Here is an 11837-nt window from a genome sequence, read left to right as displayed (position 1 = left end):
AATGGGGTCGGTGCGGAAGGCTAAGACACACTACTGGATTCAGTGACCTGTTCTACCTTTGGCTGGCCGTAGTACCCAGAAATCTGCGCCTGCTGCGGTCGCATGGGCGGGATTCCTTGGGATACGGGATACTGTTGCAAGGGCTGACCATAGTACACATGCTGTGGCACGAAGTATACTTGCATCGTCATCCTGTTGCGTTGGGCTGTTTCGACGCATGCGCGGATGAAAAGAGAGAAGTGGATGATACTAGAAAGAGTCAACGCGTGCCGCGGTCACACGACATGGAACGAGGCTTACATTAGAAGAGAAAGGAAGGCCACTAGAGCTCCCATAGCGTTGATGTATCCTTGCGAGTAACGAGGAACATCGTAGTAGGAGCTGTAGTGACTACAGTAGTAGTCGCACCCGACGGCCTCGGCCAGGAAGTATGATGTCAGCCCAACGGAGGTCGAGAAGCCCATCCATAGTAGTAGATGTAATGCGACGTGGGCTCCGGGATGGATGCCACGATGGCCGGTTCGTGCGCATATCGTCATGAGTTCGGCGACGGACCAGCAGAAAGCGATGCCGGCTTGTGGTGCGATCCAGACCACCATGGGGCTGTATAAATTGGGGTCAACGATCAAGGCGATTGAGATGCCTAGCACGATGAGGCAGAACATCATAGAAAAGGATATCAACAAGATCTTGGTGATATGACATGCTCTACTATAGGGTACGGTTTGAGGTTGTGGCACGGGATACTGCTGATAGGGCTGGGGTTGATTCGGGTCCATCATGGTGTTTGTCGCTGGACCGAGACAAAATTAGTCTCTCGTCTCCTATCACAGGTTGGAAGTTCAGTGTTGTGCTTGGTTAGTTGTCGAACTTGTCGTTACACACACGAGCAATCGGTCGCATGAGAAAACACCAATGCAGGAGATAGAAAGCTAATGTCGTGTCAATACTCGGTGAGGAGGACATATTAATTCAATCTTTCATCAAAAGCTGGGCGACGCCTCAAACAATGCTAGACCACTAGCATTAAGCATACAATAATCCCTGCAGGACTTACAAGAGGGCGCACAAGCACCTTGCCTCTACCGTGTTGATGAGGTGTTGCTTGATTGGTAGATTGGGTGCGGCATCCTGTCAACTGACTTCTTTCCGGATGACGAGACGAATGAGAGAGGCTCCAGGAGGACCCAGGAAAGAAAACCAGGGAATGAGGAGCTGGGACGAGTTAAGACTGAGTCGATTTGCCCAGCATTCCCTGTGTTTTGTGCGTGGATAAGACACCAAAAGATACAGTTTGCGTCGTCTCTTGGCAATCTTCAAGCCATCAATCTCGTTTTGGGATTGTTGTGCTTTGAGTCAATACAGTCACTGGCGCAAGGGCACTTGTGCATCCCAAAATCCACATCGCCGGCAGTTCTGCATTCTGAGCCTTTTCGGCAAGTCGTCCCAGCACTCGAATTCTTGTCATCAAACCACTCCAGCTTCTTCGATATTAGTACAATTTCACTGTCCAACTCAACCACCATTCATAAATCCTTCAACTGGCTGCGACCTGCGACGCGAGAGGGTGGAAGATTGGGGCCAAAAGTGTGCAGCTCGTGACGAACATTCAGGTGTGCACATTATGGTCAGTTTCAGAAAGAGATGGAGGGGCACATGCTCAATACGCAAAAGGCCACGGGAGACTTTGCCCCGGCTTCTGAGCCGAATGGCCCGGGACAAAGCCGTGTGTAGCGGCCTGCTTTCGGCGTCCGCAAAGGGTTCCGGTCCCCACTCTCAGCGCTGGTTGTGGACTGTCTTCAGCTAGATACCGCCCGGACCGAGGGTGAAGGTCTGCTTCGTTTTCATATGGTGGAACTGACCATCAACACCATGACAGTTCACTATCCTCCAGGCAACACTGCAGCTGGCCTCATCAGTGCACGGGAGCACATCGGATCACACGAGTTTCACTGCTGGATGGGCTTGGGTGCGGAGAGAGTAAGGAAAAGTACATTAGGTGCAGAGACCCCAATGTACATCCCTACTTCAGTTACCAACATGACGTTTCCCAACCGGGAGATTGTATCGCTATTAGAGACATAAAGGCAAACCACGGAGGCAACCGTCTCGACCACCCCCAACTATCGAACTTTAACGGTCCAATTTCATGAGATTCAAAGATTCATATCCAACGAGAGATCAAGCATTATTTCTACCGTGGACTTCTCGCATTTTGGTGGCCCAGCAAGGAGTGGCACGCCTTTGCCAACGCCATTCAGGCCTAATTCCAAAGCTCGTTGAAAAAACACTGTTGGAGATTCTAGCCGAGGCCAATGCACGAAGAGTGGCCCAGTCTGAAAGTCTCCTCGCGTAGGCGAGCCTCCGTACAGCCGTGGCTACACACAATCACATCGTCCCGACTCGCGATGGCCAGTCCATCGGCCTCCGGTCCTACTTCATCCACGGCGCCTACTTATGTCTACTTCCAAGAGGTGGATTCATGTTCGGCTCTCTGGAGACGGTCGTCTTCGAATGCGCCTCGCTAACTCGCGACCTTTCGATTTTCCGTCGTCCACGTCTGTGTCCATCACACGCCACTGGTCAAAGGTCTCACTCCATGGTACGACGCCATCGATGGCTTCGAATGGATCGTGGCCACGCTGAAAAACTGAGCACCGACATATCGCACGTTATTGTTGGCGGCGACTATCGTGCAGCACGGCACGAAGCAGGCAAAGGAGAAGAGCACCGCACCGCGAATTAAGGGCCGAATCCTCGGCATCCCTAACCTGGTTCATCGGGACGCGTTTCCATTCCATTACAAGGAGAAGACCTCCCAGGTCCACTGTCTACAGCCCCCTTCCTGTCCAAAGAGACATACAACCTGTTTACCGATGTCTTGCAAGGCAATCCCCAGGACTCCCTATGGAACCCCCTTCGTATTGAAGAAGCGGAGCTAAATGGGTTCCCCAAGATGGCGCTCCTCGTCAGTGGGACTCGTCAGCGGGCATGATATAGTCAGAAATGAGGGGCTGCTCTAATGCTATCGAGTATGTTACGGTGTTGAGGAACTAAGAGATCTCTAAAGCTACTTACGTACACCAGCGTCCCGACGAAAGTTCATGTGTTCCCTGGCTTGCATCAAGGCTTCTTTGGGTACCAGCAGTTCCCGGCATCGAAACATTGGGTCGATTTACTGAGCGAAGTCGCTGCGCTGGGCAAGGAGTGATGATGGCGGATGGAGCACTGAGTATCTGCCCGAGCTGGCTGCTCCAGATGCATGATTTCCGGTCCTATATATATCGTGGATGTGAAGCTATCGAGGGATCGGGGCACATGCATAAAGTGTGAAATAACATGAGTGGACATAAATTTCGCCCATGTACCCCTATTGACGGCTCTGGCGATGCGTTTCTGGTTCACCACTGAACTCATGACGTTGTATTTGTGACCAATACGAGTATTACAAGCCGGTTTGCGTATTATAAGCTCGACAGGCAGAGGTGTGTGGAATACGGCGATCCAGGGCGTGTACATCGTAGCGTTTGGGTTGGTTGATATGACGAAGCTTTGCCGGAAATACCGCAACTCCCTTCCCGCGTCTCGCCCGGCGAGTTCGAGACCGAGGTCTTCCCGTACATGGCTGCATGATGTAGCTAGAAGTAATAGATTCTGTGAATAGGGTGACATTGATGGCATCCATGCGTCGTCGTCCTAAATTTGACTAAATGGTCGGGCCTACCTCAAAGTAGACTGGCAATCCTGATATGGTGCAGGTGAAATTGATAAGGAATGGTCATATGAATCAATGATCTTCCAAGTCAGATACAAACTGACTTGGGGAAGTTGCGGGGCTGATTCATTGCGAAATGACCATGCCATTTATGCTTACCATAAGAAGCAAGACATTATGAAGTCTGGCTACGGACTAGAAAGCAGAAACAACGATGTTGCGTCGCGAGGACTTCGCTCCTTGCGCAATAGCCAGATATGAACGAATACTATCAGCTTGAAATGCAACCGTGTACGAACCCATTAATTGACTGGGCCTGCCCTTCACGGCATCTTCCATCGCCACCGATGATATCTCACTGCGAGAATCCATGCCGGCCGTCTTCGCGGCAGCAGATCAGTACAGGAAGCTACAGGGCAAGCTGATACTATATACGATGGAGCCAACGAGTTTGATGCCAGACTAGGAAAGAGGGAGCGAGATTCATGGACAAGGACAAGTTGGTTGGTGAGAAACAGAAGTTTGATTTAACCACTTCGTAACCCCGACTTTATCCATGTATCACTGATCAAGCGACACCCCTGGGCTGGTCCAGAGAATAAAGTCGAAGAGGAATAAGCCAATCAAGGGTAACCTGGAGCGCGATCCTCCATTACAGATGCCCAGCCAGGGGAGGGCTTTGAGGTATTATATCAAGATAACTAAATATGCTGCTTAATAACATACAGTTAATGACGACATGTGCCGAAGGTGCAGTTTGATAGGGCGTCTGATAGAAGATGTTGTATGTACCAAAAAGCGTTGCGTGGAGGCTACTGGACTCGAGATCAAGTTCGAAAAGAGTCCCGTTGGAGAGAACCAGATACACGGATGGGAATCACGGTGAGAGCAGGTGAGTGAAATATTAGTCTGTGGATGCAGCTGTTGAAGGAGCTGGATGCTGTTTTTGCAAGAAGCCGAGCACTTCGTGGAGCATGACCCGACTTTGGAGAGAATGCTCTTGGACGAGATGAAGGAAGTTTCAAACCAACTTGAGCAACACCAGTGGAAAATGGTCCATTTTGGCAGGATGTTCATAGATAGTCTCCGTCAGATTTAGACCAACTTGTTCTTGATCGGTGTAACAAAGACGCATTCCAGCTAAATGGATGCAAGGAGCAGACCCCCAATACCAAGAAAGAACTCGAAGATGGTATAAAAGCAGAACATAATCAAAAAAAGGTCAAATTTTGAGCCAAGGCGTCACCAACAGATATTGCACACCGGAGAATGGCCTCTAAATGATTACAAGAGGACCAACCGGAAGATACGGAAGGTCCTCTGAGGCATGTCCCGTCCGCTCTTGGATTTGAACAATCAGGCAGAAGCTCGAGATCAAGACCAGGCATTTCTGACTGGCCGTGGATGCCAGCAGAGACAGCAGTATTGGATGATCAACCCGCATGATCCGGTGCTGTCTTTCTGCCAGCTCACGTGGAAAGTAGAACATGCCATACTGCTCAACAGACGTAGCCTGTCGCCTGAATCCAAGATAAATACATAGTTCGGTGCCTTAGTCCTGCTGGCTGCCTCTTAGGTACTACCATCAATATCTAGCTAGTCACCATCTGGGAGCATTGGCTAATGCCTAGGCGGCAGAATGACGTTGAAGCACCAAACTGTGCATGTTAGGGGGAACTGTCTGCAAAGGTCAAATAAACTAGACGGCATATCTTCTGATACCATGTTAGACAAAAAAAACCTTTTTCGTTTCTTTTCTCCCATCTGATAATCGATCTTGTCATGTCGGACCGTTTGTGTGGCTTCTTGGGACTCCAGGAACATCGGGCCGCCTTTCCAGTATGCCCTGTCCAATTTTCTTAGATGACTGCTTTAATGCGGGTCCTATTTCACCTCGACGCGATCATTATCAATATTGTTGAGGAAGGCATCGTGATAATTGTAAGCGATAAAAAGCCTTCTACCGTGTCTGGCCTTTGTGTCTTGCAATGGAACTGCACCTCACGATGGGGAACGGTACCATGTTGTTCTTCGGCTAGGAATCTTGGCGACTCGCACGAGAAAAGAGCCTAATGGTCACATTGACATCAGCCGAAGCCCAATACTCTGGCTTCCAATCGAGTCGCGGGTTCAGCGAGGAGTTTTATCGTGGCATATCTGCCGCTGCGTCAACGGGTATGTGATGTGTGCGGCACGTTGGGGACCACCGATCAATGTGAGATATATGGTGCCATATGCCGGCTAGGTATAGCAGCATACGCGAATTATGAAAGGATATCTGAGATCTATCTTCCAAGACGCCACGACATGTTGCAGGCTTTCGGGATGACTGGATAAGTAAACGAGACTTCATCCCTCTGGCCTGGAGGGAGATGGCCAGTAGCCGATGCATTCGACGTGCGAAAACGCGCTTGGATAAAAGGTGCGGTAAGAGGATGAGGCGCTAGCGTAAAGAGACCAGAATCAGGGCCCGAAGCGCAGCTCTGATATCGAAACGGATGAACGGAAGTTGAGAAAGTAGAGAAGCGAGTCGCTGAGAAGCGCAGCAACATCCTCTGGCCGGTCATTAAAAATGCAAGAAGTGGCACTTGGTCGTGCCTAGATACACGAGAGATTCGTGAGGTTTGAATAAGCTACCATGTTGGGGCGGCCCCCAGGGGTCCATTACAACGAGTTAGCATGACGAAGATCATAGATCTTCACAACCTTGAATTATTTCGCTTGAAGATGGACGATGACAGCCACAACCGGGGAGATGAAGCGAGCTGCAGGTCCGACCATAGTAGCTAACGTATGTCATATTGTCATTGACGGATAAACTGCTGGATTGTCTGCATCAAAATCGATAGCCGGCGTCAACACTAGTCGGTTTGTTAGGTGAAGCGATGGCCTACCCTTTCGTGCGACGACGCAGGCAATCCGGGTATTTCAAGCGAGACCCTTGTTTGCTACACGGCGATACTAGGTGTTGGTGCCTTTGGTATTGGCAGCGCATTTCCCGCTTGCTCAAGTACTGGTGCTGCATGTGTTGGTCTGGACCCCAACATGCTGATGTTGAGGTCTCGGTTCGACAAACGTGTATGGCGTGTTTCCTACTGTGCAGCCGAATGAACAGGCCGTATCTCATGCACGTGAGAAATGCCATCTCCGCGACCAAGTATTGCGATACTAGTGCGCTCATACCATACCATGTTGTACAAACTGACCAACTTACTTGGGGCACGCAGCACGCTGGTCTACCCTGCGGCCACGGAAATGGGCCCAGGCAGGCAAGAGTGTTGATATAAAAAAACGGCCCGTTTGGATCAAGGCCAATATTGATCTTGGGAGAGATTGCAGATACGCGACGTACATCACCAGCCGGATATGGATGAAATTCTTCCAGCCTTGGCGTAGCGGCTCTGGATGAGCGCAAGTGGATCCGTCTGGTGATGGTTATGGTTTAGCTTCCTGGTGGCACGGTTGAGCAGACACCCCGTGGGCCATGGTCCACGAAGATGTACTTCACCCTTGAAGTTAATATACTAGGATTGCGACTTATTGATGGATTCGGTGGAAGAAGCTGATTCTGCAGGGGAGCTTACAACTAGTCCTCAGACGCACCTTCCCAAACAGCCTTAATACACCTGGGTATCATGTCAAGTGCACCTGCCCTGGCCGTTTTCAGACGTGCATATTGCCTACGTGTGACCCTGGTTACCCATAAAGTAAAGGTAAAAAACAAACAGAAACCCAAGATAACCAGCCAGTTGGTTCGGAAAAGATATCCTTTTTCATGATTCGGCATTGACCAGCAATAGGTTCGAGCAAGGTTTCTAACTCAAGACAGCACCCGCCTGATGATCCAGAGTCGAGGAGACTCTGACTTCCTCTTGACGGGTCGTCTTTCAATTTGCCAAGAAGCTCCCATCTTCAATCTGGGAAGGCTGCTGCTGCTGGTTGTGAAGGAGCTGCCAATGGTGTCTCGCAGATTCACCTGAACCACCGCGTACGGCCGAGGTCCTTTCCCACTTTGAGCAGGCCAAACAATAAAAAACATTGACATACACACCACCCCTTCACCCGTCGATTTCAGAGAACTCAAGACCCCTGGCCAGCCTTGGTCCTTGTCAAGTGCTGCAGCATCCTCTCACTTCCGGACGGACAGCAAGTATTATTGTGCACACTAGTCGCGACAATTTGCAGCAAACCGCACGACCTACGTTTGGCTCATCCAGGTTGCAGAGGGCCCCAATTCCCCCGAACGGGCCTGGTGCAGTGCATGAAACTAGGACGAAAGGAGCAATAGCCGCCTTTCTTGACGGAGGAAAACGGTCTCGCTAGACCGATGCGCAATAATTGCTGTGCATTCTACGTACAGGAATATCGGCCCCGGGTCGCGTCCAAACACATCCAAACCTCGCAACGCAATGCTGGCACTCGCCTGCCTTGCGCGTGTCCCTTGTTTCCTGTCGCTCTAGCTGCCTTGCCCGCGTTTCCTGCCCCGGTCGGCTCGTTCCCCTTAGACACGAATTGCCCCTGTACAGATTGATCGTGGCCCATAAAACGATCAAATTAAATCAAATCAAATGGCAGAGGCACAGGAACAGCCACAGGCGAGACCTCAGCCTGAAGAACCAAGTCCAAATCATGGCCTGCCTACAGTGAGTAGTAGTCTGGGCAATGAGCCATTACTGGAACTGTCCCCGTCCCAGCCAGAAGCGACATCCACCCAGGTACATACACAGCCAGAGCCACTGGCACCGGCGCAAGCACAGGCTCAGGCTCAGGCACACGTCGCAGATCACCACCAAGCACAAGTCAAGCAGGAAGGAGAACATAATCAGCAGCAGCTGCTGCGGACGGAGGACGACGCGGAGGCACCCACACGGCCACTGCAAGGAGTGGTCGGGTCAGATCCTGCAGAAAACGAGGCAGCAGAGAAACTTCAGGCTCAGGCCATCAGTCCTGCGGACGCGATTAACTCGATCTTGACGACATCCGCTCCTTCCACAGCCTCAACAACTGCATCTACCACAGTCGCTACCGATACGCCGCCATCGTCTGCCGTTACCAACGGCGCTCCAGCAGAACACGGCCAGCAGAACGGCTCTGCGCCGCCGTTGTCGCCGCCATCCGCCATGTCGAACCATCCACAGCACCCTGGGCATCCGCGGCAGCCCATGACCTACCCAAATCAGACTTATGCTGCCCCTGGCATGAATGCGCAATACGGATACCCAAATCCGGCGGGACAGTCTGCCGACGCCTATCGAGGGAGTCCGACGGCGGGCAGTAATCCCATGTCGCTACCTAGCATGCGAACGTTCGATCCTCTTCAACAGCAACAACAACAACAACAACAACAACAACAACAGCAGCAGCAGCAGCAGCAACAGATTCCTATGGGCGCACAGGTAACACAATCGATGAGCATGACTTACTACGGGCAACCAGTTCCTGGTGTTCCTCTTCCCGGGAATCCGTACGGGCTTCCTCCCGATGCAATGGGCCCACGATATGCGCTACCGCCAAGCGACCCCAGAGCCGTGCTCGCCGGTGGACGTCACAAGAAGGTACAACGCTCAATAATCAAGGGATTGCGACATTGGAATCAATCAGTTCAGTTTGGCTGACCGGGTGACTGTGCAAATTTGTAGGAAATCAAACGTCGAACGAAGACGGGCTGTTTGACGTGTCGCAAACGACGAATAAAGGTACGTGATTGTTTTTTTTGTCAATTGATGCATTCCCGCAGCTGTTTTGCTTCATTTCGCAAGGTCGAGAAAAAAAAAGAGGGAGGAGAAAGGGAAAAGAGATGGTCTTCTCGCTTGAGTTTGAAGTGGACTCTTTCTCACCTCGCTTGAGGTTCGCTTGACACTGGAGCTACTGCGAAGCGAGGAGCCATGAACCACGCCTTCTGGCCTAGCTGGAGCGCAAATCAAAACATCACGACAAAAGAGAACCACGCCCAATTTGCCCAGTTTACGCCAACTATCCAACTTATTGGAAACAGTTTTCAATTTCAATAAAACAGCTGCATAGTCATACCATAATGCGCCGAGCCCCATTCAGCATGCTAACCGGCCCCGATTGCGCAGTGTGACGAAACGCATCCAGTCTGTAAGAATTGCCAGAAGTCGAAGCGCGATTGTCTGGGATACGACCCAATTTTCAAACAACAGCAACAACACCCCACGAACATACAACCTGCGCCGAACCACCCGAATCCTTCCGCGTCTGTCCCCTCTAACGGACCTGCCTCCGCGACCCCCTCCGTCCCGAGCCATTCGGCAGCCTACTCCAATCTACCGTCAGTGCTCTCTAGCAATATCAAGGGTGAGGGTGTTGATTACTCCTCCGCTATTGATCCTGCTCTTGAAGGCGTTAGCGCAACTGCGAGTACGTCGACATCTCATTTCCCAGCAATCAACCCTCTTGACCCGAACACCCCACGCGCACCTCATATCAGAGGCGGTGGCCCCTCCTTTGTCCCCTTCCATGATTCTGCTTCGCAAACCACCACACCGAACCAGAGAGGAACCCCGGCTTACTCTGGATATTCAGCCAAGATGAAAGTCAGCGAACTCGTTGCGCTCGGCGGCATTACGCCCCCACAACTTCCGAGCTCCCCTTCACAAGAGATCCTAGACGATATACGGAACCTCTACAGGGAAATATACGGACCTGGCCTCGAGAACTTTCTAGAGACGAAATGGTTCACGAATGAAAACGCCGTCAACGCTGTCATATCCCACAAGGGAGTTACCGACCTGATAGCAGGTTTCCTGGGTACTCTGGGTGATCTCAACGATGCGGCCGCCATGAATTACTCAGCAAATCTTGAATTCTTCATCGTCTGGGACCTCACTTGCCTTGCATACTCCCCCGAAACGGGGTTCAATACTGGGCCGGCTTTACCGGCTGAAGATGATCCGCTCGAGACAAGGAACAGAATTGCAGTTCTCGACACTCTGCTATCAGGTGATTACCTTGAGGCAAACCCGCTATTACCACCTCCAGCTCAGGGTGACTACCAACGACTCAGACAATACGAATTCTGGCATCATCTTGGGGAGTTCTTGCGTATTAGAGATGAGCCTAATGTGGACATGACGCCCTTGCGAGACCAGATTCTGGGTCAGATGCGCAACCTACTAGATGGACGCGAGAACCGGGACGTTCTGTACTCTATTGCGATTATGCGCGCCCTCGCGCCTAATTTCCCACCCGATTTCGAGAGCACACTTCCCCCACACCTTGACGAAAGCGACCCAAAGAACAAGCTCGCCGTCGCACGTAAGTTCATTCAGGACGAATCCAAGGTGACAGGGGGGACAACCAACGTTGTTCGTCGCTATGCCGAACTCGCTTCGCGGGCTTTCATTGCACCTGGAGGCAATGTTCCTAGACGCCCGAACGGAGTGTTATGACAGTGTCGGCGGCCGGCGGAAGCCGTGGGATTGTACAAATAGATACCCCTTTCTTTGCCAGTTGGACACTTAACTGCATTCCAACCGGGTCATGTTATACCTCGCATCAGCCGCCTTCAGACGCCGAACCCCCCAAACTCATTATTTATGATTCACCGGATGGGTAATAGACTATTGGACGCTGTCTACGAAGCCCACGAGTTCCCGGGAGTAGAATCGGCTTCGGTTTCGTGGATCGATCGTATTAGGTCCTTCGGATCCCATCCTATTGCTAATTGAGGTCCTGGGGGTCATCTGGCGGCGTATTCGAAACTGCGCCAATGTTAAGAGGCTTGGGGTCGGAAGTTGCATTGTACACCAGTTCAATTACGATGTATGATAAATGGAGATCTAAGACACCAAAAATTGGCGAGGATAGACAATGGATTTCAGAAACTGAAGCATCCAAGATGGATTTTATCAAGATATCAACTAGCGTTGAGCTCGCTCGATGAAGATCATCATGCATGCGGGACGGTGTAAGGAGAAGAGAAGACGAGAATGGGAATGTACTGGTAATTATTGTCGGCGGCAGACCCATCTGCCTATCGTGGATTCGCTCGATGCCGATAGATAGGAACACCGCTGCATTCCCAGCAGTCCGGTAGGACAAGATTAGCCGTCATGGAGGTGAATGATATTGGCCACATTAAGACGCAGCGTTCTTGTGG

At 51.2% G+C, this 11837-nt stretch overlaps 3 protein-coding genes across 3 annotated transcripts; 2 read left to right on the top strand and 1 right to left on the bottom strand.

Annotated features, from left to right (window-relative positions):
• Positions 1–8: 8 nt before the first annotated feature.
• Positions 9–946, bottom strand: BCR38DRAFT_517907 (uncharacterized protein). Its single transcript, XM_040865124.1, has 2 exons — positions 301–946; positions 9–249 (listed from the first exon to the last, which is right to left on the bottom strand). The coding sequence occupies exons 1-2, from the start codon at positions 780–782 to the stop codon at positions 21–23; spliced, it is 711 nt and encodes a 236-aa protein (XP_040714222.1). The 5' UTR covers positions 783–946; the 3' UTR covers positions 9–20.
• Positions 947–7250: 6304 nt separating this feature from the next.
• Positions 7251–7897, top strand: BCR38DRAFT_438341 (uncharacterized protein). The gene is made up of 2 exons (XM_040860580.1): positions 7251–7428; positions 7516–7897. The coding sequence occupies exons 1-2, from the start codon at positions 7351–7353 to the stop codon at positions 7693–7695; spliced, it is 258 nt and encodes an 85-aa protein (XP_040714221.1). The 5' UTR covers positions 7251–7350; the 3' UTR covers positions 7696–7897.
• Positions 7898–8161: 264 nt separating this feature from the next.
• BCR38DRAFT_238859 (uncharacterized protein) lies at positions 8162–11263 on the top strand. Its single transcript, XM_040854375.1, has 4 exons — positions 8162–9012; positions 9139–9270; positions 9355–9411; positions 9796–11263. Exons 1-4 carry the CDS (start codon positions 8284–8286, stop codon positions 11125–11127), a joined length of 2250 nt encoding a protein of 749 aa, XP_040714220.1. The 5' UTR covers positions 8162–8283; the 3' UTR covers positions 11128–11263.
• Positions 11264–11837: the final 574 nt, after the last annotated feature.

This window comes from Pseudomassariella vexata, assembly GCF_002105095.1.
Source record: "Pseudomassariella vexata strain CBS 129021 chromosome Unknown BCR38scaffold_9, whole genome shotgun sequence".
NCBI lineage: Eukaryota > Fungi > Ascomycota > Sordariomycetes > Amphisphaeriales > Pseudomassariaceae > Pseudomassariella > Pseudomassariella vexata.
This window is presented reverse-complemented; position numbering and strand designations above follow the sequence as displayed.